The sequence below is a fragment of the Hypomesus nipponensis genome, chromosome 9 (genome assembly GCF_054491055.1).
Source record: "Hypomesus nipponensis isolate SF chromosome 9, ASM5449105v1, whole genome shotgun sequence".
Classification (NCBI taxonomy): domain Eukaryota; kingdom Metazoa; phylum Chordata; class Actinopteri; order Osmeriformes; family Osmeridae; genus Hypomesus; species Hypomesus nipponensis.
The window spans coordinates 1,797,501-1,824,072 of record NC_140369.1 but is presented as its reverse complement, the minus strand read 5'-3'; the positions used below and the strand labels follow the sequence as shown (position 1 = coordinate 1,824,072).

The window sequence follows — 26,572 nt, the reverse complement described above, 5'->3', positions numbered from 1 at the left end:
TGTTTTGGACGAAATTACCACAGGGGTTAGAATGTGTGTTTTGGGGTAAATGACCAAAGGGGTTAGCATGTGTGATTTGGATTAAATGACGATGAAAGGATGAAAGCGGTTAGTATGACCTACCCATTTTACAGTCCAGTAGACTCCAGTAGACTCCAGTAGACACCAGTAGACTATAGTAGAAGTCTGAGAGAGGCAGCTATCCTAAGCTGTATGATGTCGCACCTAGTAAAGTCCACACAAGAGCCCTCCAGACCCCCTAAAAACAACAGTTAAACTCCAACAGTGTAACGCTTCAGAACTCAGGTGTGTTTCAGAAGTCCTCCTACACTGAGCCCTGCAGGTGTCCCTGCGTAAGGGTCCAGGGAGCTGTCCAGGTGAGGTCCAAGAATAAACATATGGTTTCGGGCGTCTTCCCAGCGATCACCAGAGGTTCGACAGCTGCTTTGGCCATGCGACGGTCCAGGTCTGCTGAGGTGAGCACCTGCCTGAGCTTGGTTACAACTCAGATGGTCACTCAGGGAAGACGGTGTTTATCCCTGAAGGATGCACACAGGACCGAGCTTTGCCTTCCATCTAATGTGGGTTCTCTCTCTCTCTCTCTCTCTCTCTGTCTCTCCCTCTCTCTTTCTCTCTGTCTCCTTCTATGTCTCTCTCTCCCTCTCTCTCTTTCTCCCTCCTCTTCCTTTCACTCCATCGCTGTCCTGTCCTGTGTATAGCTGTGACTGTCACACATTGTGTTCTGTGTGATCATTTTTCCCCCCTCAAACAGACACTCACTCCTCTGTGTCTTCTCCAGAAACAGCTCTCCCCTGGGTCCTAGTGCACACCAAGTGAGACAAGAGACTTGTACATTCTGTTGATGGTTGCCTTGCCAATCATCCCTAGTTTCTATCTACGGGAGGTGATGTTTGGAGTGCAGGTATTATGGATGGAACACTTGCAGATGATGCCTACCTGCATGTTAATAACAGTGATCCTGAACCCACAGCCTAGCTGAGTATTGGGGATTCTTGGTGGTCTACAGGACTGTCATCCCCAACGCCAGTGTAAATCAAATCAAATTCTATTTTTTAGAGCCCTTTTGTGCATTTTATAGCATAGAACTGCACCTCAACCAAGCTAAACCCTCAAGGAAGACAAGGAAAAACTCACCAAGTTCAAACTAATTTGAGGTAAAAATGGAAGACACCTTGATAGGAGCAATTCAGTGAGGGATCCCCTCCTCCAGAGATGGCTGGTGAAAGAGAGGAGCTGAACACAGGCTGAACAGTCGAGAGAATAAAAGTGTGCACATGGATGGGATGTCTTCCGAGTGGACACGTCAATCATGTAGGCTACAGATCTCATCTGCCCTCCATGGCTTTCACAGGCCGTGCCATCACGATAAACATGGCGACTGTTTGAAGGCTAATATGAAATATGTCATTCTCGTTTTAAATGAAAACTAGAGGTGAGATAAATGACACTGACATGTAACACAGTGATCAGTGTGTGACTGCATTCAATTGCATTATGACATCAATCAGATGATATACACAGGTTAAAGTAATCGATTCAAAAACATTTTAAAATAAACAACATGACACTGACTGTAGTATAATTGTTGTTTTTATTGTTTTGCATAATAAGGGATTTGCATCCAACATCCTCAATCTGACGCTCACTAATGCTGACGCCCCCTGCTGGGCAGGCAGGGAAGTGTTTCCCAGCTCTAACACAGGTCCTAAGGACAGAGAAATGACCCAGGCTACATGACACTGCAGCACACTAACAAAGACACTTTCAGGGCTTCGCTTGAAAACCTTGCATACTGTTAACAGCAGAAACATCCTTCATCCACTTCCCCCCAAAAATAAGATGAGAATGATTAAAAGGCATACAGTTTATACATACTGTGTGGAGGTCAACCTTCTACGTTACGTTCTTCAATTATACATTATAATTGTATAGAATATTCTTCATCATGCATATGCAAAATATTTTGGTTATCATAACAGGATATCCCTCAAGCCAGTGGAAATTGCAGTAGTGTCAACTCAGGACGAAGCTGTTATACAGCTAATATACAGGAGCAGGGCTGACAGTGCAGTGAGCAAAATAAGCACAACCGTTACGTGACAGTTGACAGATTCAATCTTGCGAGGCCATGAAGAATGTTTCTTAAACATAGGTAATGTTTACATGTATATATGCATACACACACACACACACACACACACACACACACACGTGGTGCGGTACAATCTGACGGCAGATACTGCGACGTGAGAAACATCTGTGAGCAGGGAAACAAGCCGCACAGGGGAACATCTTCTAAACATTCAAGACACTTTGGCTGGGTTTGGGAGGGAGAGGCAGCGGGAGATTCTAACGGTGCAATCTGTACCGTGTGTCGTAGAGCAGAGAGGATGATCTCATCCCCGCAGCCTGAGTCCCGGCAGCTAGATCTTCAGTTCCAGCAGGTATCGAATGCGACATTGGTTCTCGTTGTAGATGAGGTACTCGCTGTTACCGAAGGAGCTGCCGGAAAACTGGGGCTGCTTTACGGGGGGTCCCTGAGGCACCATCACCTTCTTACCATCCAGGGTGATGGAGATATCCTTGGAGGGGTCTGAAACACACACACACACACACACACGTGTTTACCACACATCTGCACCACGCTTCTTTCCCAGGACATCAGTTTCCCCCCCCTCCGCCCCTCAAAGAACTCACACCAAACTGGGTGTAGATCTATAACACAGGAGTCCCCAAATCATCACAGATTTCGAATTCAGATCTTTCATGAATACCCACTGAAAGAGCGATGACAAGGCCAGGTGTTGGTTGTGTACCGACTTGAGTGTGTACTCTACCTGGTTCCACCCTGCCCCGGGCCACAACACTGTGGTAGCCTGGCGGAGCTTTTCTGAGGGAGCAGTTATCAATCGTGATGTGGTGCTCCTTCCCCAGGACCACTTCGTTCAGGAACATCACTCCTGTCCCTTTACAGGTGCTCACTGTGGAGAACACACGTAACAGACGCTGAGACTACTGCCAGACTTTCTCGTAGAGATCATCAACATCTTATCATATATGCACAGTCTACAGTATATTCACTGTGTGTGTATACACAGTGTATTTAAGTCTATTCTGTTACATTATCGAAGGGACAAGATCTCAAGATGGCACACCCAGTACAGTCTGACTGGCTGGCTAACTGACTGGGGCGTTTGGAGGAAGGGGTAAAGGGACTGACTGGGGCGTTTGGGGGTAAAGGGCGTCTCACCGTATCCTGCCGACTTGCAGTTCTCCGAGGCGAAGTAGATCCCTCTGCCGACACGCCCGCCGGACTGGGGCATGATCCTCAGACCGCTCTTCAAGATGGCCGCCACAACCGCCACGTTGGTGCCGTGCCACAGCAGGCGCCGGTTGTCCAGGCTGTCGTTTGCCCTGAAGCGCTCCGCCTAGGAGCCGCGGAGACAAAGCGTGAGCGACTGGGCAGGCTACGTTGTTAACACGGGTTAAAACAAGCCGCTGATGTGAGCCTTTAAAACTGTGTGAACGGCATGTGGTGTGAACCTACTGGAACACCAAGTCCTGAGGTGCAGAAGACTGATATTGGAGCTGCTCTATCTAACTGACATGCTGCTGTTTGACCCACCTCACTCTCACGGTCCACCTCCCAGACATCAATGATAACAGGTTTTTTGTTTGTGTCCGCTGTGACATCAAGGTTTGTCTTTATGACCTTCAAATAAGAAAACATGTTAAAATGTATCCGTGTTTGTACACTGGATACCAGAGCTGGGTGTAGAGTGACTTAACGCTACCTTAAACTCGTGCGTGTCTCGGCCTAGTAAGCTGAGCCTGCACTTGAGGGAGTCGTAGTTCTGGTTCAGACGGTGGGGAACAGTCTCCACCTTCATCTCCTCCTGGGCCTTCTCCGTCTCTGCCTTCAGTTTCTGGGCTACCTCGATGTCCGCCAGCACCTGCAGGGGGCAGCAGAGGCAAAACAGACACCACGCTCACAAACGACCACACTCAGCAGTCGAGATGTACTCCCGAGCCTCTGGGATTTTCTCTGGCAAATCAGCCAAGACGTGAGCCAGGAGGGTCTCACCAGAAGCATTTCCTTCTTCTTCTCCAGTATCTCCATCGTGTCGATGGGGGTTGGTCTGTTGCGGCCAAAGTTGTGTGGGATGGTGGTGTAGAACTTGGAGGAGAGCTCCTCCAGCACGTTGGACGATCTCTTTGGACGAGACCTGCCACTGCCGGATAAGGCCGCCTCGATCTCCTCCAACACCTCGAAGCCCTTGGCGATCTGCAGTTTGCTCAGATTCCCCAGGGGCATCTTCTTGATGTCTGTCTCCCATACACACACAACCAGCCAGGCACACACACAATCAGACAAACACACAAACACAACCAGACGAACAGAAAGCAATGGGACACTTAGTGGATGAATTCTCTGGCAAACTGATATTAAGAAACGTAAAAACTCTTCTAAAGAACCTTGTCAAAGGCAGAAAAACTTGAATCAACATTGCTAGCTCAATTTTGATTAGGCTTGTCATAATCCTATTGACTGCACAAACATCCAAATCTCCACAGAAGAACCCCCAGGAAATAAAGGTGTACATTAGATAGAAATGTGTTCTTTAGTGACGTTTTATCACCTGACATTATCTCTCATTGTCCTTTGGATCATAGATGGAACCTTGAACTTGACTGGATCGAGTCTGACTGCCAGAGGGCTGTGGGAATCACACCATCACCATCTCACACATGTATTCCTGAAGCTTAGCAGTGCCAACATCCAACCAGTGCAACAGGTAATATTACAGCGCTTGTGTACACTAACCTAACCTACCCACCGGGACATACAGTACACTGACTGAAAGGAACACTCAAGACGTTAGTACATTTCTTTCAAGTAGCTGAAAGAATCCAACCGACTGTTACTGAGACCCACCCAGGTTCATGACCTCCATGGCTTCTTTGAACATGTCATTGCTGAAAATGAGGTCGATGAGTTTCTGAGTGGGTTTGTCCAGAGTGCATGGAAGTACGTTCCTGCTGACCACTACAGCGGCACCATCGACAGTATCCACCTGTACCAGAACCACAGGAAAGAAGTTTGACATGGAACACGCGTGTTTGTGTGCAAGCTCCATAATCATGACCTCCAAGCGTGATCAAAACATGACCTCCTGTGTTTCATGAAGTGGGAAGAATGGCAGTTACTGTTGCTATGGAGACATGTCACTTCAGTGGTTTACAGCTTTGGGGGGGGGATTGTGTAAATAAGATAAATAACATAAGGCCATTTAGTTTGTTTTATAAAAGAGCAAGCTATAGACCTGTTTTATATGAAAGGTAACCTTAAATGACTTATTTTGCAATCTGTCGCTATATATATATATATATATATATATATATATATATATATATAGATATATATATATATCTATATATATATATATATATATATATAGATATATATATATATATAAAAAAATACTTGACCTTCCAGGGGGGGCGTTGGGGGGCGGGGGCCCCCCTAATATAATGGTAGGGGAAAAACACTGCACTTGCAGTACAGAAAGTTGGCCATGAATGACAAGGAAGCTTCTTAGTTTTCTAGTAAGCTTCTAGTACAAATACTTTGTTACTATACTTCAGTAGATTTTTCTGATTACAGTACTTCATAAGAGTACTTCTTTAACTTGAGTGAATAAGTGTAGTCAGTACTTCAACTTCAAGTCCTTTTAAACATGAGTAAAGGCCTACCAGTAGGCCCACTTCTGGTTCAGTGAAAGATGTGTGTACTTCTGCCAATCTCTATATTCTGAGTAATGAGGCTTGTAGCTTCTAGGGTGGTGCTATGGTATGAAACCAAAATGCTTATAAAGTATTTAAAACTTTATAAGCACTTTATTTTTTATTTATTTTTTACAGTTTGTGGTACAGATCCATCTTTAACTGCCCTTCTTCCTATTTCCTGTCACATGAAATGACTCCCTCGGGTTTCCAGAACGTTCAGTTACCTTGACCTCTGCATCCTCATCCCCATCCACTTCAATCAGGGTGTACTTCCCAGGATGCGACTGGAAATTATCACGGTCACTCCAGTTGTTCTTCGTTTTCTCTTTAAACTTTTTCTCAAACATTTTGACGGATGATCCTGCGTTGGGTAGTTTAGACAGGTTGGACTGTCCTGATTCGCCCTGGCAGAAAATATGAAAAAAAAAAAAAAAAAAAAAACGGTTAATACTAGTTAAAGACAATATAGTACTATTGGCTACCTGTAGGCAATTCATTTACCACATCTTACCACTCTCCCCCATCGAGTCCAACAATAGTACTGGGAATCTGATAGGATGACTTGGATGACATAAAACTTGTTGTTGTTGTGACCGATATTAGTCTGGTTCAGCATACAGTCATAATCCTCGTAGATCTGTTGAATGACAAACCGCAACACACTGAAAAAGTGTGGCCCGGTTGGTTCCTATGTAGACTAACCGCTGCATCTTCACATGTTTATCTCACCTCTCCTTCAACGTTGCAGTGTTGGTCAATCTTCCTGGCCTTCACCTGGGGTCCTGCCGCCTTCAGGGCCTCCTTGGCGGAGGTGAAGGCGTCTTTGGGTTTCTCTGGTTCCTCCTGCTTCACCTTTTTAGTCCCTGTCTTCTTGGCAGATGTCGCTGCCCGTCTCTTCGGTGCCATCCTCCCTCTGTAATTACTCTCCTGCAAACGCACGGTAGTGTTCTCTCATGAAACATTTAGCAAAACTAAAAGTGTATAATGAAATCTACGCCCCTGCTTTCTCCCATTTGAGTTGTGGGTGCTCACGTCATGGGGCAAGCTCGGGCATGCCTGCTATCGCCTCTGATGCTGTAGTGCCAGACAGCCTGTAGGACACTGGCCACTGGCCACTCAAGGCACTTTACCTGGACCGCCCTGCCTTGCAAGTTACATGATACGCTGCATGCAGATAACATGCGGTGTGTGCGGAGCGCAGGTGTTGAAAACAGTTTAACTTTTACAGACGAAGCGGCCGCTTGAAATGACCAATGATAACTAAGACAGACCTGATCAGTGATCACTAACAGGCATTTTAAAATCGGTAGAAATTATGTTAGGAGAAATCTAGGACTCGGGTTCTAATCGTATATTTTACGCTAATAAAGCCGTCGCAAGTCGATGTAAAATGCAAAGGTCGTCTCTTTTCTAGCATTTCCTAACGTGTTCACGGCCTCCCAGCTAGCTACTGTTGCTAGATAGCTATAGTATTACACTGCACAACATAGCAGCATGCAAGCTATCATCCATAGCCTCGTATAAGCAAACATTTTCAGGAGTGTTAGCTTTATGTGAATATTACTAGGTCTATTCAGCTGTTACTTTAAAGCGACACGCAACGTTACATATGTTTTAACTATAATTTTGGCACCATTGCTAGCAATCCTGCTCGACATCTGATTGTGGGTCAATGCCCAGCTAGTCGCCAGTTTGTTCCGCAGTATGCTAACATATCTTACTGAAAAATACATTTGCAACAACTGCACCGCACGCAAGAACTTAAAAAAAAACAAATTACTCACTTTTATCTGCGCAACCGATTTAGGTGCTTGGGCAGGGACACCCACACTGCACGAGCTGTCAGCTGTCAAAAGACTCGAGCAGAAACACGCACTGAGTTACCAAGACTGAAACTAGTTCGGTCACGAACACTAAGTCATAACCAAATTGATGAGTTTTTCCCTTTGACGCGATGCAAAAGGCGGATACTCGAAGAAGTTCTGGGTGGGTTCCAACCCGGAACACACCTCCAATCAAAGGTCGTTTCGAACAAATAGCTGGTCGTGCTAAATGTCTATGGTGCTAATTCTAATAACTTAATTTGGTCTGAGACTTAAATTCAGACCATAGCCTATTATTCATAGCCTATTAAATATATAATGAAAAAAGGTCATGAAATAGCCTGTATGTAGTCAAACTTTGTCATATGACATGAAATATTGGCTACATTACAGTTAAATTCAATTCCAGTTTGTTGGTCACATAACCATACACAGTACGACCTGTACTGAAATTCTTGGTTCAATTCTTGGTTCAACCTTACTGAAATTCTTTGGTTTGTATATCTAGCCGACCGTACATATAATAATTAATAGATATATAGATATAAATAAGAGTGTTGAGGGCTGTTTGAAATTTGCCGTAAATCTAATGTCCTCTTTAAGCTAGATTCTTGTTTATAGAGTTTGTAACATTGGTACAAATATTACAGTAATAAACTTATGCTAATGTATTTTCATTCAATTCACATCTGAATTATTTTGATGTTGTTGCCCACTAAGTCCACAAGATGTCAATGTTGCACCAGTGTTGCATCACAGGTGCGACCCTGGAAGCATTGAGCCGTCCACACATCACTTACCCTAGTTTCCCCAAAACATTTAAGTGTGTGTATCCTAGAAGCCTTTTGGAAGGTTATATTATCATAGTGTGATGCTTGGTACTGTCTTGCACTTGTTTTCTGTGGTGTAAAAACTAACTGGTGAATCATATTTAATCCAGTGTTTTGGTGGGGTTTATAATATGACTAGCAAATTCATACTCACCTGTTTAGGTATTTGTTCAGAAAGTACATTTATGTTATTTCCTTTTGCCCAAACAAAGTATGCCACAAGTGCAAACAATGAAGAACAGGTAAGTATGAAATGTTCTAGCATGTTCTCATCAGATATGTCTAGGAGAATCGAAGACAGTGAATTTGGATCGTCTTGAAATGTCATGTTGTTAAATGCTTGAAAAGGCCAACCGTTTAGAGAACGTGAGTGCGAACCACTTGGAAGGAATTCAGATGGTTAGCTACATATGCAGAAGGCTCCAGGGTGATGGTATTCAGTAATTAAATGTCACAAGTCTAATTCACCTTTCCCCACTGCGATTCAAGCAAACAAGGAGTCGATGTGTATCCATGCAACTGGAACACAGAAGCTGTCATGATTTTGGTTGAGAGTTTGGGCCATAACAACCACATGTGCTGTACCGTTTGTGGATGTTGTTAAGAGTTGAAAGCATCTATAGAAGATTCTATGCTTAACCTACATCGGTGTCTCTTCGTTTTGTGAAAAAACACAGTCAAACCACTGGTAGTTTCCATATGAATAAAAAACACATTTTATTTACAATAATTACAAGAAAAACACAAACCGGTTCACCAAAATCTACATGAAAAACATCTTGTATATATTACATTTAACAGATTTACTATTATTTAATCCATGTCGCAAGTAGAATGGTCAATAAAAAGGGCTATACTGAATTTTAATTGGCATCTCTTTTTCCAAACCACTACTAGTCAGAGAACAAAAAAAACGAGAATCGGGACATTGCACTCACAGCACTCAGAGGACCACGGAATCAGGACGGTGTTCTGTGTGACCTCCTAATATCTGAAACACCTCATTCTTGACTAGTGATTATAGAGCTCAGTGGAAGGGGACCAGGCTTGACAGGCGGAGCCTCCTTCCCGCTCATAAGGAGGAGGTTGTGGAGTCCACCACCTCTCGACCGTTACACACCGTCGGCACAATGTTGGCAGCCGACACTGCAACGACAGAACAGGTTTTGTCTGGTGATTATTCACAGGCGACTCAAACACAGGCGACTCAAGCACAGGCGTCAGCATAGAGCAGGGGGCCTTCAGCCCTCGTCCTTGGGGGTCGCTGTCCTGCCTGTTCTACATGTTCTAAAACATGTTTCCCTGCTCCTACACACCTGATATTAGTGAATGGGGTTCTTATCAAGCTATGTGGAAGCCTGGTGATGATGGCTCGTTTCAATCTGATGTGCTGGAGGAGGGACACCTCTAAAACATGCAGGACGGTGGCCCCTGAGGACCAGGCTGAACCCCCCTGGCATTGTGACTCATACAAGAGGTGTGGTCTCGGGGAGTTACAGCAACACAGCACCCCTGATTCAGACCAGTATTCTCCGAGTTCACTCATTTAGAAACCAATAACTCTTCCATGTAACTTCTGACACCGTCTCCTAACTGGAAGCGAGCGTCGGACTATCCCGTCTGTAGCACTCTGTGTCGTAGGAACGTGGTCAGTGTACACAACGTAACAGAAGTGAGTTTGACGGGTTCAGTGTGGACAGGGAGTATCCAAGGTGATAGTCAGACGCCCGCGTCCACTTAGGACATGGTGAGAGACTATTCTGACGATGCTGATGCAGGCCGGCTGTGTGAAGGTACCTTGAGAGAAGCTGGAGCCGGGGCCGGTGGTGACGCTGAAACGAGTGGTGGGTACCCTGAGGATGGTGATGTTCTTCTGGGGCTGGAACAGGATGATGTGGACCTTGGGGGTGAACAGGCAGCCCAGCACCACTGAGCCACTTAGGCTGACCGAGATACACATGGTGGTGGTTTGCACCTGGGGGGGGGGGAGGGTGGGTGAGGTGGAGGGGAAGAGAGGGGGAGGAGTGGGGGAGGGTGATGGGGTTACGGGTAGGGGAGGAGGGTGCAGGGACGTAGGAGTGTAGAGGTGGAGGGGAGGAGGAGGGGTGAAGGGGAGAAAGGGTATATGGGTTGAAAAGGAAGAGACCGTTTTTAAAGGGTTAATAGTGTACCTCACATGCACCACAGCAAGACAGCACAACCCTCTGAAGACACGGGGAGGTTCCATGGCAGAGCCACGATATTAGATGACAGATATTAGAACAGTTTAAAAGAGGGATCATTAATATTGCTCTGTACAGCTTTCAAATGGCCCCTTAATTTCCTTTTATAATTTGTTTGATGTAAAACCTAATGTCAGTATTATAACCCAGCATTTAGACTTTCTCTGCAACAAAGTAAGATTGTTTTGATACTGCCAGCATACTTCTGAGGGTGGTGTGAACAAGATTTTTACTTACTTGATGAGTCAATTCCTCATCTCATCCTCATCTCACTTCACTCCCTGGCCGTCTCTCCATCCATCCCTCTCTCCATCCTTCCCTCTCTCCATCCCTCTCTACATCCCTCCCTCTCTCTCCATCCCTCTCTCCATCCCTCCCTCTCTCCATCCCTCCCATCCCTTTCTCCATCCCTTCCTCTCTCTCCACCCCTCTCTCCTTCCCTCCCTCTCTCAATCCCTCTCTCTCTCCATCCCTCCCTCTCTCCATCCCTCCCTCAGTCCATCCCTCCCTCTCTTCATCCCTCCCTCTCTCCATCCCTCCCTCTCTCCATCCCTCTCTCTCTCCATCCCTCCCTCTCTCCATCCCTCCCTCTCTCCATCCCTCCCTCTCTCCATCCCTCTCTCTCTCCATCCCTCCCTCTCTCCATCCCTCTCTCTCTCCATCCCTCCCTCTCTCCATCTCTCCCTTTCTCCATCCCTCCCTCTCTCCATCCCTCCCTCTCTCCATCCCTCTCTCTCTCCATCCCTCCCTCTCTCCATCCCTCTCTCTCTCCATCCCTCCCTCTCTCCATCCCTCTCTCTCTCCATCTCTCCCTTTCTCCATCCCTCCCTCTCTCCATCCCTCCCTCTCTCCATCCCTCCCTCTCTCCATCCCTCTCTCTCTCCATCCCTCCCTCTCTCCATCCCTCTCTCTCTCCATCCCTCCCTCTCTCCATCTCTCCCTTTCTCCATCCCTCCCTCTCTCCATCCCTCCTTCTCTCCATCCCTCTCTCTCTCCATCCCTCCCTCCTTCTCTCCATCCCTCCCTCCTTCTCTCCATCCCCCTCTCTCTCCATCCCTCTCCATCCCCCTCCCTCTCCATCCCTCTCCATCCCCCTCCCTCTCTCCATCCCTCTCCATCCCCCTCCCTCTCTCCATCCCTCTCCATCCCCCTCCCTCTCTCCATCCCTCTCCATCCCCCTCCCTCTCTCCATCCCTCTCCATCCCCCTCCCTCTCTCCATCCCTCTCCATCCCCCTCCCTCTCTCCATCCCTCTCCATCCCCCTCCCTCTCTCCATCCCTCTCCATCCCTCTCCATCCCCCTCCCTCTCTCCATCCCTCTCCATCCCCCTCCCTCTCTCCATCCCCCTCCCTCTCTCTCTCCATCCTTCTCCATCCCCCTCCCTCTCTCTCTCAATCCCTCTCCATCCCCCTCCCTTCCCCCCTTTCTCCCTCCCCTCCCTCCATCCGCCCACATGCGTTTACATGTCATCAGATTTCAATCCAAAGATATCTGTCTTTCATTTTTTACAAAATGACTGTCACAGTATGTGCATCTCAATGTTGCATGATGGGAACTGTATGCATCTTGCCAGAATCCCGGCTATAATTTTGCTAGAAACAGCAGCTGTGTTTCTCCATCTCTATGAATACTAATTTCAGTATTAGCATTAGGTGGTCATGGAGGGCTGATCAGTAAACACTTTGCTTGGGACACGACCGGGGCCTGATCAGACCACTGGCCTCGTTCTCCTCAACGCCACAGTACCAACTCTGTAGGTGTGTCCTGCACAGGAGGCCTTCTCTAAAGTGTGAGCTGTGATCCTCATGTGATTGCACAATGTAAATCTAAACTTAAACTGAAATGTAAACAGAACTGGATGTAACAGCTCGCATGATGAGTCTACTGAGAGACTCGACTCATGTCGGTCTGTTCTGTGTTCTAGAATGGTGTCCAGTGCTCTGTGTTCTAGAATAGTGTCCAGTGTTCTAGAATAGTGTCCAATGCTCTGTGTTCTGGAATAGTGTCCAGTGTTCTAGAATAGTGTCCAGTGCTCTGTGTTCTAGAATAGTGTCCATTGTTCTAGAACAGTGTCCAATGCTCTGTGTTCTGGAATAGTGTCCAGTGTTCTAGAATAGTGTCCAGTGCTCTGTGTTCTAGAATAGTGTCCAGTGTTCTGTGTTAGAATAGTGTCCAGCAACACAGGAACGATGACAGTGTTGCATAGGAATGAGGCACTAAGTGGTTTCAATAATGCAGTAGATGGTTCTTGTGGAGAGTAGAGGATAGTGCCTGGAGATGTAGAGCAGAGGTCTGGACCAGCGGGCGGACAGACACGGTCTAGACCACGGCTCTGAGCGCAGGAGCATGCATGTCTTTGTTTGTGTGTAAATGTTTCGTAATCATTCCCTGATGGGTTTTCACAAGGTGACAAGGTGCTACACTAGAGATGTTTCATCTGCTGCTGGAATAGGATGGCAAACACTTGTTTTAGATGAAGGTTAGTAAAGCAGAGCTCCTCCCCCCTCCTCCCCCCTCCTCCCCCCCGGTATGAAGAATCTTTAATATTTTATTAAATAATCAAATGTGCCGTTCATGCTTCAGTGAATCATATTTTGTTGCTTTAACAATTCATCCCAGACAACATGCAAATGAATCTGTGATTATTCTAACAGAAAGTTGAAAAATCTCAGAACTGTGAGAATATTCTGCGAATGAGTGTTCAACTAGGGTAATACAGCCCAAAAATGTCCCTTCGCAGTATGTATAAAAAAGAAGAAAAACAAGTCCTTTAAAAATATTTATAAGAAATGTAACTCGGTTGACCCGTCGTATCAATCTCATTGTTCCATAGGTGATTTCTGCTGGGTCACAGAGCTGTGTTGAGATGCTATAATCCCCCGCTCAGATGCCCTCCCTCCCCCCTCGTCTTGCCCGTGGGGCCCCGGAGGCAGGGCCCCCCAGGGCCCCCCCACGGTCCCCCAACGCAGGGGCACAGCTGGAACCACGCGTCCCTCTCTTTTACACTCCATTCCACCCAGCTACGCACACGGACAAACAGGAAGGGACATCCTGTCCCTGGCTGCTGTCTCCTGGCTGCCCCCCCCACTCATGCTCTGTGTCTGCAGAGGTAAGTCCCCCCACCCCCCACCCCCACCCCCACCCTCTCTCCAAGCACTCAGAGGAGACCCTCGGGGGATCAAACACCTCAGGATCCCTGGATCTCACTCTGGTTTGAACAGATCCAGTTTGACCCTGGACTAACCCATCTGCGTAGCCCCACACAGCATGATAAAACTCCTCCAGAACATACATGTGCATGCACCTGTGTAGTACGTTACACTTCTTGGGACCACGTTCCTCGCGATGAACACGTCGTTATGGTAACGAGAACATAATGGGCCATTTATTATTATTTTTCTTTTTATTATTATTTGGCTGTATAATAAAAACTTGTTACAAATGTTTTCCGGCATTTGTAATCCTATTAGTACTGTTCCTGTCAGAGGAACGACTTGCACACACAAGGTTCAGATGAAACCATGCTATTAATCCTCCAAGAGGAATTGCGTTTAGGGAATTTTAGGGGATGTTTACGGTATGCTACGTGTGATTGTGATCAAGTCAACAACTTGCTTTTTCCTGTTCCACCTATTCAAGCCCGGCAAATTGGCAGGATAGGATCTTCCCATAGTGTTTGTTCTCAACTGGAACAGATTTCTCAAACACATGAAAAGAGAGTGGCTGCTTTTATCATGGGTAAAGACAGTCGATCAAAGGAATTTGATATCTGTCATCTTAACTCACTGCCAGGTGCAGGGAAAGAGAAGATACAATAAACTCATGTTGTTTGACTGCCGCTATAGGGACACAACAACCAACTTTCTTTTGTTCCCCAAGCGGAGGGGGTGCATGGGGTGCATCTGGATGAACTGTCAGGGAAAATCAGCCCAACTTAAAAAGAAGCTTGTGTAAGCTTGTGTATTTAAAAAATGATAAAAAATGGAGGAATGCAGCGAAGTTCATGAGTGGTTATTTTGGTCTGGTAATTAACCACCAGGCACACTATTAAATAGTCAAAGAAATAGAATAAGTGTAAAAAAGAAAAAGAAAGCAGTGGTAAGTCAAGTGAAAGAAAGAGTTTGGTTTCTTTGTTTTGGCTTATACATAGTGAGTGGGCCAAGGCCTAACCTCGGCAGCCTGGGTTCGAATCTGGCCCGGGACCTTTGCTGCATGGCCTCCCCCCCCTCTCTCCCCCCCTCCCCCCCTCTCCCCCCCCTCTCCCCCCCTCTCTCCCCCCTCTCTCCCCCCTCTCCCCCCCCCTCCCCCCCTCTCCCCCCCCTCCCCCCTCTCTCCCCCCCTCTCCCCCCCCTCTCTCCCCCCCTCTCTCCCCCCCCCTCCCCCCTCTCTCCCCCCCCCTCCCCCCCCCTGTCTCTAGCCAATGAAGCATGAAAACGGCAAAATGAAAACTAATACAAATATAAAAAAGACCAGAGACCCTCTTCCTCGCGAACTCACCCTGTAGTCGCTGGCGGTCACGTAGAAGATGGGCTGGAAGGCCAGCCAGATGATGCAGGTGGTGTACATGGTGAAGCCGATGAACTTGGCCTCGTTGAAGTTCTCCGGACACTTCCTGGTCTTGAAGGCGTAGACGGTGCAGAGGATGATGAGGATGCAGTTGTAGGTGAGCGACAGCAGCATGCTGGAGTCCTTGCTGTTGCACTTGAGCGTGACCACGTCCCTCCTCTCCGGGCTCACCTCCTTACGGACACCGGGAGCCTCCACCAGGAGCCACACCACCACCACCACCAGCTGGCAGGAGATCAGCGCCCCGCAGATGGCCACCTGGGAGGCGGGGCTGATAAGCCTGGGCCGCTGGGCGCCGTCCTTCACCCCGCTGAAGATGCGGGCGATGCGGTTGGTCTTGGTGAGGAGAGCAGAGTAGCACACGGCGAAGGAGGTGCCCAGGCCCAGGCGGCGCAGAGTGCACACGGCCGCGGACGGCTTGGCGATGTAGATGAAGGTCATGCTGTAGCACATGAGCACGCCCAGCAGCAGGATGTAGGAGAGCTCGCGCCCGCTGGCCTTCACCACGGGGGTCTCGTTGTTCTTGACGAAGAGGCCGATGATGAAGAGCGTGCAGAGCATGCCCAGGCAGGAGATGATGACCGGCCCGATCGCCCAGGCGTCCTCCCAGCGGATGTACTCCTCCGGCAGGTCGTAGCAGCCCGTCAGGTTGGCCAGGGGCCACTCACCGAAGCTGCAGTCGGCGCAGGTGAACTCGTCCAGCAGGAACTGGTAGGACTGGCAGGGGATGCAGATCCAGCAGCACACCTCTCCGGGCTGCATGCTCTTCACCTCGTTCTTCCGGCATGGGTCGCTGCACTGGGAGGTGGGCAGCCCTGTTCCCGCCCAGGGGATCAGGCTGGTGTTCAGGGTCAGGATCTGGGCCCAGTAGCCCACCTTGCGATAGACAAAGCGGCTGTCTTCTCGGTGGTAGTGGAAGATGTTGTACCGGCCCAGACTGTCACCGAAGCCGTCGAAACGAACGACGTTCTCTGTGTCGGCAGGGCGAAAGGGTGCTGGGATGGAGGAGACAGGAAGAAAGGGAGGAGGAGAGGGGAGGAGGAGAGGGGAGGAGGAAAGGGGAGGAGGAGAGGGGAGGAGGAGAGGGGAGGAGGAGAGGGGAGGAGGGGGGGGGAGGAGACAGGAAGAGAGGGAGGAGGAAAGGGGAGGAGGAGAGGGGAGGAGGAGAGGGGAGGAGGAAAGGGGAGGAGGAGAGGAGACAGGACGAGAGGGAGGAGGAGAGGGGAGGAGGAGAGGGAAGGAGGAAAGGGGAGGAGGAGAGGGGAGAAGGAGAGGGAAGGAGGAAAGGGGAGGAGGAGAGGGGAGAAGGAGAGGGAAGGAGACAGGAAGAGAGATAGGAGGAGAGGGGAGGAGGAAAGGGGAGGAGACAAGACGAGAGGGAGGAGGAGGGGGGAGGAGGAGAGGGAAGGAGACAGGAAGAGAGATAGGAGAGGGGAGGAGGAAAGGGGAGGAGACAAGACGAGAGGGGGAGGAGGGGGGAGGAGGAGAGGGAAGGACGAGAGGGGAGGAGACAGGACGAGAGGGAGGAGGAGGGGGGAGGAGACAGAGAGGGAGGAGGAGAGGGGAGGAGGAAAGGGAAGGAGGAAAGGGGTGGAGGAGAGGGGAGAAGGAGAGGAGACAGGACGAGAGGGAGGAGGAGTGGGAGGAGACAGAGAGGGAGGAGGAAAGGGAAGGAGGAAAGGGGTGGAGGAGAGGGGAGAAGGAGAGGAGACAGGACGAGAGGGAGGAGGAGGGGGGAGGAGACAGAGAGGGAGGAGGAAAGGGAAGGAGGAAAGGGGTGGAAGAGAGGGTAAAAGGAGAGGAGACAGGACGAGAGGGAGGAGGAGGGGGCAGGAGGAGAGGGAGGAAGAGGGGGGAGGAGACAGTACGAGAGGGAGGAGGAGGGGGGAGGAGGAGAGGGAGGAAGAGGGGGGAGGAGACAGTACGAGAGGGAGGAGGAGGGGGGAGGAGGAGAGGGAGGAAGAGGGGGGAGGAGACAGTACGAGAGGGAGGAGGAGAGGGGAGGAGGAGACAGAAAGGGAGGAGGAGGGGGGAGGAGGAGACAGAGAGGGAGGAAGAGGGGGGAGGAGGAGAGGGAGGAAGAGGGGGGAGGAGACAGTACGAGAGGGAGGAGGAGAGGGGAGGAGGAGACAGAGAGGGAGGAGGAGGGGGGAGGAGGAGACAGAGAGGGAGGAAGAGGGGGGAGGAGACAGAGAGGGAGGAGGAGAGTGGAGGAGGAGACAGAGAGGGAGGAGGAGGGGGAGGAGGAGAGGGAGGAAGAGGGGGGAGGAGACAGTACGAGAGGGGAGGAGGAGAGGGGAGGAGGAGAGGGAGGAAGAGGGGGGAGGAGACAGTACGAGAGGGAGGAGGAGAGGGGAGAAAAAGGGTTATTGCCTCAGTAGACTTATTCGTTTCAGACTTTTCAGTTGATTGTGTTTTCCTCCCCCAGATACTGGGTGTTCAAAGTATGCATGTGAAGATATGAGGAAGATTTCCTTTCTTTCTTTTCACTCCATTGTATATTTTTGAATCTATCAGAATATCTCAACAAAATTCTATTTCCTTTACATCGACATGAGCAGCGGCTGCTATATTGGACACAGATGTGAACATACCATTTACATAATTGAAGCCAGGCTTCTTGGCAGACACAATCTCATTGAACTTGACCTGGAATAAAAATCTCCAAGACAGTCTTCATTGGTTGGAAATGTTCATACTACAGATCCTTCTACTGAGGGTTTAGACAATGTCAATTAAATGAATTGATGTGTATTAAAAAGAGTGCTCCTGGCACAATATACTGTATGTTATTTGTTATTTGACATTATACAATATACGTATACAATATATGCATATATACAGTAGGCATTAGAACACTAAAATACCCTTTATACATGTCACAGATTTGGCAAAACGTTAATTGAATGCACGCCGAGAAGGCGTGTAAGTAGCTGCTACACAGAGAACCTGTCTCGCATGAAACTGAAGCCGGTTTTCAAAGTGCATCACAAGTGATTTGTGATCCCCAGCAGCTGTTCTGCCTTCCCCGTGTCCATATCCTCAAGGGCATTGGGAGACGACGGTCTTGTAATCCAGCTCAATCCCATCTGACAGCACCTCCCCTCCGGAGCTCATCTCACTACCAAGGATGCTTGAGATAGATAGATGGACTGAAGCAGCGCTTCATGGACTACAAACATCCTAATCCCTCTCTCTCTCCCCCACTCACCCACTCACCGTTCCCTCCTCATTAACACCCTCTAGAACAGACGATCAAAAACTCCATTTAGGGATAGGGATATCTTTCTATATAATCACTCTTTTACAGTTCACAGCTATCTCTGGCAGCACCTGTATGACACATGCCTGTGCACTGATGAGCGTTCCTATGATCCTTATCTGGCATTTTCAAATCACTTCCCACACTCTGAGTTAGATGCGTGACAAAAAACAAGCTTGGAAGCTTGAGGCTGAAAATGGATGTTTCATCTCGGTAAATTGAATCATTACAAGCTGTTATCTACACCAGCAGCATGAATCCTTACAAGCTGTTATCTACACCAGCAGCATTAAAACAACTGGGATTAGTGTTGGACGGTTTCCATATCTCCCTGTGAGCCGGTGTAATAGCAGCTACTGCTACTATACTTCTGAGTTGATGTGCTGTAATTATACTTATCGGTAAAAGTGGTACTTAAGGTAGGTAGAATATACGAGAAGACAACCTGGAGTGTTTTGTTAAAACTCTGGGTGAAAATGATTAAAAGATTAAGAGTGGGGATAAGGAAAGGAAGGTCCTAAAGATTTCACAGAGCTGATGATATTGACCAGTTCGAATCAGATTTTTTTCAGCTATTATCTTAACAGTTTTAACAGGCCTTTTTTTTTGATGGGACAGTAATTAGTATATAACCTGGGCCGGATTCGAACCCAGATTGGTCGAAACAGCCTTTATCTGTAACTGCATAACTCAACGCAAACGTTTTTACGTTCTTTTCAAACCACCTACCGTCGAACTTAGCCTTCAGGATGTAGTCTCTGTAGAACTTGCGTCCGTTTCCGGGCTTCAAGGCCTCACACACCTTGGAGGAGTTAGGGCACAGCGCTTGTCTCATGTTGTGGAGAGCATGGGCCATGGCGTACACCGCGTTCACCACAAACATGATCTTGGACTCAGGCTCAAACAGGCCATCCTTCAGCGAGTGCTTGCCACAGCCCAGGTCGTGCAGGCTGCACTGGAAGCGGTTCTCCCAGAATTCCCTGAACCAGGGGTTGCGCGTGTTGTTGTAGGGGTTGAGGCTGGTGAAGTAGTCGTTGAACTGAGGGATGGGGTAGGACGCCAGCTCGATGGTGAAGGCCCCGTCGGCCACGGCCTCGCTGCCCCTCACCACGCTCTCCTGCGCCCCCCAGCCGTCGCTCGCCACCCAGATGAAGCTCACGTTCATGCGGTTGGCCGCCACCAGCAGCTCCCTGGCGTCCTCGCTGCGGGTGAACAGGATGACCACCTTGGCGTTGGACTTCTGCTGCAGCGAGCGGATGACCCCCTCGTAGCTCACACGGCTCATGGAGCGGCTGACCTTGGCGGACGTGGCGATGCAGATCTGCCGGGCGCGGGCCTCCTGCTGGAAGGCGTCGATGCCCGTCTCTCCGTAGTCGCCCTCCGAGGCCACGGTGGACACGTAGGTCCAGTTGAAGTAGCGCAGGATCTCCGCCATGGCCTTGGCCTGGTAGAAGTCGGGCGGCACGGTGCGGGCGAAGTAGTCGTAGCGGGTCTTGTCGCTCAGCTTGGCGCTGGTGGAGGCGTAGCTGATCTGAGGGATCTGGAAGAGGCGGAGGAGGTTGGCCACCTGGGGATGAAGAGGGAGGTACACAGTGAGAACAAATACAGAAAGACAGTGAGAGTAGTAGAGAGAGAGATGGACAGAGGGAAATAGAGAGGGAGAGAGAGAGGTAGAGAGATGGAGAGAGGGAAAGAGAGAGGGGAAAGGGAGAGAGAGAGAGAGAGAGAGAGAGAGAGAGAGAGAGAGAGAGAGAGAGAGAGAGAGAGAGAGAGAGAGAGAGAGAGAGAGAGCATGGTTATGATTGTTGTGTTTGATGATGGTTGTTGTTTTATTGAAGCAAGTAAAGAAAGACAGCACACTGTTCTAATATTTCACTGAGAGAAAACTGATAACATAAACTGCACTGCCACCACTCATACAATATACTATATCAATGTAGATATACTGTACATTTGTACTTCTTTATACATCAGATCTTCTTCCGATCGCATGACTAGTTCCTGGGGTTGAAATAGGCTTCGAGGGCAGCTTGCCTGTGTAGCTTTACCCCCAACCTGTCATATCGGATCAACCAACCTGTCAACACGGTCCATCAATCAACTACAGAAATATGTTACAGTATCTGGTGTTCTAGTAGAATGACGCAAGATGTTTTATCATTATAAAGATGCTGAAGCACAGATCTGTACTTTGGGAGAGAAATAAAAAAAGCAAGCAATCCCAAAAAAAGAAAGATCTAACCATTTAAGACAGTTTGTCTGAAAAGTGTTCAAGGTCCCAGAGTTGCTGTCATCGGTTTGTGTTTTCAGTTAGACTGCTTTGATTTTACAACGAAGATTGGGATAATGCATTTTATTTTTTCCGGGATTATAAATCTAAATGAATACACTAGACTAATAAAGTAAATTGTTAAAACTCTAACTTAAGATTTTACTGGGGCACAGCAGATTTATACTGGGGCACGTGCCCCAGTATAAAGGCTCTAACGACACCCATGCTTCAAACTTTCCAGAACAGTCCAGAATTAGAAGCTTCAGACGAACGCAAATTGGATGCACCGCAGCGACTTCGATCCTGCTCCAATGGCAGCGTGTTGTCGATAGCGACAGAGCTGCCATTGGTCTAGATCCCCACCAAGCACAGCCAAGAAGCGTTTGTTATGATTGCAAGCTTCTGTATGCAAGCTTAATGTATATATCAGCAATACACAGACTCTCTCTCACAAACACACACGCACACGCAGATGCACGCACACTCAAGATGATGGGCAAGTCCACTCTGTCAGCAGGAGATGCAACAGATGACGGATTGCACGGCGCTCCATGATGTTTCAGTTGTGAGGATGAGGTAAGAAACTCATTTACACTGGAGGGTCGCAAAACAGCTGTCTGCTGAATCAGCAGTGTTTGAAGAACCTGAGTGAGCTCCAAGTCCTAACTGCTGGCGACAGACATGTACTGTTGATGAAGCACAAGTGTTGAGATTCTTCCCGCACATCTTTCTTCAACATCCAGTGTGTTTTAAGTGAAGAGAAAAAGTGACATTTTTGTTTTCAAAAGTTTTCTTCTTTTTTTTTATTAACTATATTCTCTTTAATGCATGAACGGGCAACATGTTGTCAGACTCAAGACGAGAGCTGCATCTGTGTACTGGTGCTGCGATTACTGAGTTGAAATCTTGTGTTTGTTGTTTCATTTAGAGTTTGAAGAGTTTGATCTTGATCCGGGCAGGATTTTTAAGATAATATTGCTTGCCTTGTGTTTTTAGCAATCACCTGTGTCCTTGGAGAGATTGTACACCGCAAAAACTGGACATCTAACTGAGAGTGATAATCTTGTTTTTAGATTTTAAATCTAGTCAGATTCGTTTTATAGTGGGAATGGCTAGTCTAGTGCTGGCCCTTTGACTTGATTTGAAGTAAACACATTCTTTGAATAAATCTCATCAAATGAAATGCACTGCACTGACAGCCACTTGTCTTAAGCTCAAGAAAGGGAACTAATTTGGCAAATATTTGCTTAAACGAAAGGCCCTAGATGCCTTTCGTTTAAGCAAATAAAGGGGCATTTCTGCAGTGTAGCAGATAACTCTGAGGGCTTCGAGTGGAAAAGATGGCCGTGGATATTCTTTAAAACTCCATTCACCAACTGTCGCTAGTGTGGTCAGTTGCCAGGACGGCAGTCGGACACGAGAGACCCTGAGGGGATGAGGGGGAACTGTGAGAAGCAGACAGAGGGTATCATCCCTGTCCTCCTCATCCCAGACCTTCATCCCTGTCCTCCTCATCCCAGACCTTCATCCCTGTCCTCCTCATCCCAGACCTTCATCCCTGTCCTCCTCATCCCAGACCTTCATCCCTGTCCTCCTCATCCCAGACCTTCATCCCTGTCCTCCTCATCCAAGTCGCCTTCATCTTCAACAGTAGGTTTGTCTCCCAGGGGTGATAATCCAAGTGCTTTGTGCCTCACTGCACGGAATTCCAAATCTTGAGGTAAAGTGGAATTGCAAGAGGTTTGGATGTGCGGCCTAGCGTTCCTCTGCTTCCTGTAGTTTTACTACCAACCCTGGTGACTAAATATCACTTTGTATTCACGCCGTGCTGCAGCCTTCGGTGTGGTCTGTTAGACGTGCAGCTCATCTCACACAAGTTCAAACTCTGACCCTCCCACCCCTCCCTCCTTCCTTCCAAGAGCAAGCGAAACTATACAAAAAAACACCACACAAAGACCAAAGAGAGAACAGTCCGGAAATATCAGAGAGGTACACGAACAGCGCTTCCTTGCTAATACAGCAGGAGAAGAAGAACATATAAAGGTCCTGAAACTATTGGATTTGGACAAGAGGTTCATAGTACAGGCAGTTGAAATCAGAATCACCATTGTGACTACAGCTGCTTCTTCCTTCCCCTTTGCCAAGGGAGTATGATGGGATTCAGTATGATGGGATTCAGTATGATGGGATTCAGTATGATGGGATTCAGTATGATGGGATTCAGTATGATGGGATTCACAGTTGGAAGGTTTCTGACATGGAAATCTTGATGTTGCCTTACAGCATAGCCCTGTGCCATTTCAAAGTTACGAATTCACAAGGAGATTCTCTGCAGGCAACAAAACTAGAATAGACAGAATCCATTTCGTCGTATTGAACAGTATGTACAGTACAACGTGTAATATACCTTTGTCATTGCGCTAGGCAGATACGTTTGTGTTGTGTAATACGTGTGACAGCTGGAGTGTAAGGGGTGCGATTACATTTCTCTGTCTCCTTAGAAAGCTGTCTGTCTCCCCTATATGGGATTGCTGAAACCCAGGAATCCAGCATTCCAGGCTGTACCATGTCAGGGGTCTGGGTGATGACCATGTCAGGGGTCTGGGTGATGACCATGTCAGGGGTCTGGGTGATGACCATGTCAGGGGTCTGGGTGATGACCATGTGAGGGGTCTGGGTGATGACCATGTGAGGGGTCTGGGTGATGACCATGTCAGGGGTCTGGGTGATGACCATGTGAGGGGTCTGGGTGATGACCATGTCAGGGGTCTGGGTGATGACCATGTCAGGGGTCTGGGTGAGCCACAATGAAGTCCGATGCCTTAGAACAGGGGTGTCAAACTCCGGTCCTCGAGGGCCGCTGTCCTGCATGTTTTAGATGTTTCCCTGATCCAGCTCACCTGATTCTAATGAATGGTCGTTATAACAACCCATTTAATTGAATCAGGTGTGTTGGAGCAGGGAAACATCTAAAACATGCAGGACAGCGGCCCTCGAGGACCGGAGTTTGACACCCCTGCCTTAGTAGGACAGAGAGCCTCGGGACATCCTAGGAATGGATCGTAAAAGAAGGAGAGATCGAGAGAAATAGAGAAGCTGCAAAGTGATGGAATTAGGGGATGTAGAAGGAGAGGGACTGAGACTGAGAGTGGAATTAAGAAAGCAAGAGAGAGAGAGAGAGAGAGAGAGAGAGAGAGAGAGAGAGAGAGAGAGAGAGAGAGAGAACCTCATGTAGACGTCATGATTTTTTCAACATGAAAAGCCCATCTGCTTCTCCCAGGAGAAGCAGCAATAACACAGACCTCCCTCAGCACACTGCCTCGGTCAGACCTTCACACACACACACACACACACATGCACACACACACACACACACACACACACACTCCTACACTCAGACACACACACACAATCCTGCACTCAGACACACACACACTCCTGCACTCAGACACACACACACACTCCTCCACTCAGTCAGACAAACACACACACACTCCTGCACTCAGAAACACATGCACACACACAAGTACCCACAAAGCCCCCCCACACACACATAAACACAAGCATCCACAGAGCCCCCCCCCCCCCGCACACACACCCCAAAATACACTTGTACAGTACATATTTACTTAGTGTATATTTATACTAAATAACCCTAAACACAAGCACCCACAGAGCCCCTTCCCCCCCACACACAGTCACACACACTCAATAATGAGTTAACGTTTCAAAGGAAAATGCTATTTTCATCACACGCTGATATCCTATTCATAGGTGTGGCTGGAACAGACTTACAAAGCATATACAGGAAATTCCATACTTCCAATCGACATTGGTTGAGTCCTCAAGAGTTCAGTTGCCTGGCAACCACCCTTAAAATGTTCCGCCAGGTAGAAATATGACCCGGATAGATGTCGAGAGGAGAGAATCTCTCTAATCAAGCAATGCCCTTTTACCCTGTTGCATGGTGATATGGGCTTTCTACTCAAAGCAAAGAAGAACTTCATCTCCCAGAAACCCTCAGCCACCTCTAAAACATCACATCTTCAAGCTTCTATAAATGGTGATTGGTCATTAGGTTGGAAGACTGTGCCTTGTTCCAGCTAGCCAACTGTTTAGAGTAGGTTGGCTGCCGAACCTTGTTCCCTGGATCGCTACCTTCCTGAAGGTTTTCATTCCATTTCCAACTGATCCTGATAATTAGCTGGTTGATAAGATGAATAAGCTAAATGGGGTTCGGGGTTGTGGAGTAAACACACAGTTCTCCATGAACAGGTGTGGGCAGGTTTAGTGTTTGTTATGTGTGTGTCTTTCTGTCCTTCAAACCTTGTCTACGTCCCTCCCCTAACCCTCACTCTGTGGACACAACACAGAAAGGTGAGGGAACATGTTTACAACAAGCGCAGATTGACAAAAGTGTTGTTAAGCAAATACTCAAGCTGTAATCACGACTTCTGTATATTATAATCAATATGAGAGGCAGGTTCTCACTCACAGATGTGCAGATGAAAAGGTACGTTTGTATTGTTACTGCAGGAATAACGAAAAATGGCAAGTCCCTGAATAATCCAATCAGACATGAATTATTTATGATTTAGGAGGAAGAGTGTTCTTCACTTTTCTCAATGCATTATACATTCCTTCTGTGCCCTAACAATACATTTAATCATTCTTGGACTTCCTTTAATTTATTCTGTGTATGCGTGTGTGTGTGTGCATCCATGTTCCACCCTGTGTTTGTGTCTTCATGTTCAATCTTGTCTTTGTGTGCATATGTGTGTGTGGGGTTGTGTGTGTCTTGATGTTCCATCCTATCTGTGTGTGTGTGTGTGTGTGTGTGTGTGCATTCAAGTTCCATCATGTGTGTGTGATTGTCTGTGTGCATCCATGTTTGCTTGTGTGCACACTCTTATTCCATCCTGTGTATGTGTGTGCTTGTTTGTGTGTCTATGGTTGTGAGTGTGTGTGTGTGTCCATGTGTGTGGATTTATGTTCCATCCTGTGTTTGTGAGTCATTTTAGCTCCAGAGATTGGCAGTGTCTCGCACCAGATAAAAACAGTGCTAAATATAGGATTGTTTTTCTCATAAGATAAAACGAGATGTTTGAGCTCTCTGTTAGCGAAGCCTATAGCCTCATTATTCTAGTAATACGTTAGAAGATTTTCCCACCGTCTGTAAATGTCACCAAACGTGTTCGTATTGCGAATGAGGAGTGTGTGTCTGTATGTGTGTCTGTGTGTGTGTCTGTGTGTGTGTCTGTGTGTGTGTGCATATCCCTGTATCTTCTTTCAGATGTTAATATCTTGTTCACCTCGAAAGGGCACCGGGTCTCATAAATTAGTGAGTCTTCGCGTTGCTAGGAGTGCGTGTTCCAACATTTCAGTTTTCATAACTGCGGACATCGCCAGTCACAAAAGGATATGCTCTCAAAAAGCTTGACAGCGTCTTACGTTTAAGTCCAGACTCCATCCTGATCAGAATCATCCATAATATGTCTGTTACACACACTACTTAAACCTTTTGTAAAACCAAAATCCCACTTAACTTATTTTAAGTATATCTGTGATATATATATATATATATATATATATATATCGGTGTTACAGTACACAATATTCACTGTTCGGTACAACAAGAAAGAGCAACACATCCTGTTAGTTTTCTTTTCATACGACACAGCCTAAACTTTAAGCCTAAACTTTAAGCCTAAACTTTAAGTCATTCTGTTCATGAACGTCTCGTCTACCTGGCTGTGATACCAGCCAACATTTCCCATTTGGGACTTTTG

General features: G+C 47.7%; 2 protein-coding genes across 3 annotated transcripts in view; both read right to left on the bottom strand.

The window, feature by feature from the left end:
- Nucleotides 1-1,593: 1,593 nt before the first annotated feature.
- parp3 (poly (ADP-ribose) polymerase family, member 3) lies at nt 1,594-7,797 on the bottom strand. Of its 2 annotated transcripts, XM_084706126.1 has the most exons (11): nt 7,593-7,796; nt 6,538-6,735; nt 6,320-6,445; nt 6,033-6,212; nt 4,958-5,096; nt 4,106-4,347; nt 3,816-3,974; nt 3,647-3,733; nt 3,272-3,449; nt 2,859-3,002; nt 1,594-2,614 (listed from the first exon to the last, which is right to left on the bottom strand). In XM_084706126.1, exons 2-11 carry the CDS (start codon nt 6,712-6,714, stop codon nt 2,445-2,447), a joined length of 1,602 nt encoding a protein of 533 aa, XP_084562252.1. In that variant the 5' UTR covers nt 6,715-6,735; nt 7,593-7,796; the 3' UTR covers nt 1,594-2,444. The 2 variants fall into 2 exon arrangements, with proteins under 2 accessions (XP_084562252.1, XP_084562254.1); XM_084706128.1 differs by lacking the exon at nt 6,320-6,445 and having other exon boundaries at nt 7,593-7,797.
- A 1,448-nt stretch (nt 7,798-9,245) lies between these two features.
- grm2a (glutamate receptor, metabotropic 2a) overlaps nt 9,246-26,572 on the bottom strand; it is a 26,429-nt gene continuing 9,102 nt past the window's right edge. Inside the window, exons 2-5 of the mRNA XM_084705330.1 lie at nt 19,241-20,078; nt 15,181-16,244; nt 10,259-10,436; nt 9,246-9,607 (exon numbers count right to left, since the gene is read on the bottom strand). Coding sequence (XP_084561456.1) covers nt 9,534-9,607; nt 10,259-10,436; nt 15,181-16,244; nt 19,241-20,078 — 2,154 coding nt within the window. The 3' untranslated portion in view covers nt 9,246-9,533. The remainder of the gene's footprint in view (nt 9,608-10,258; nt 10,437-15,180; nt 16,245-19,240; nt 20,079-26,572) is intronic.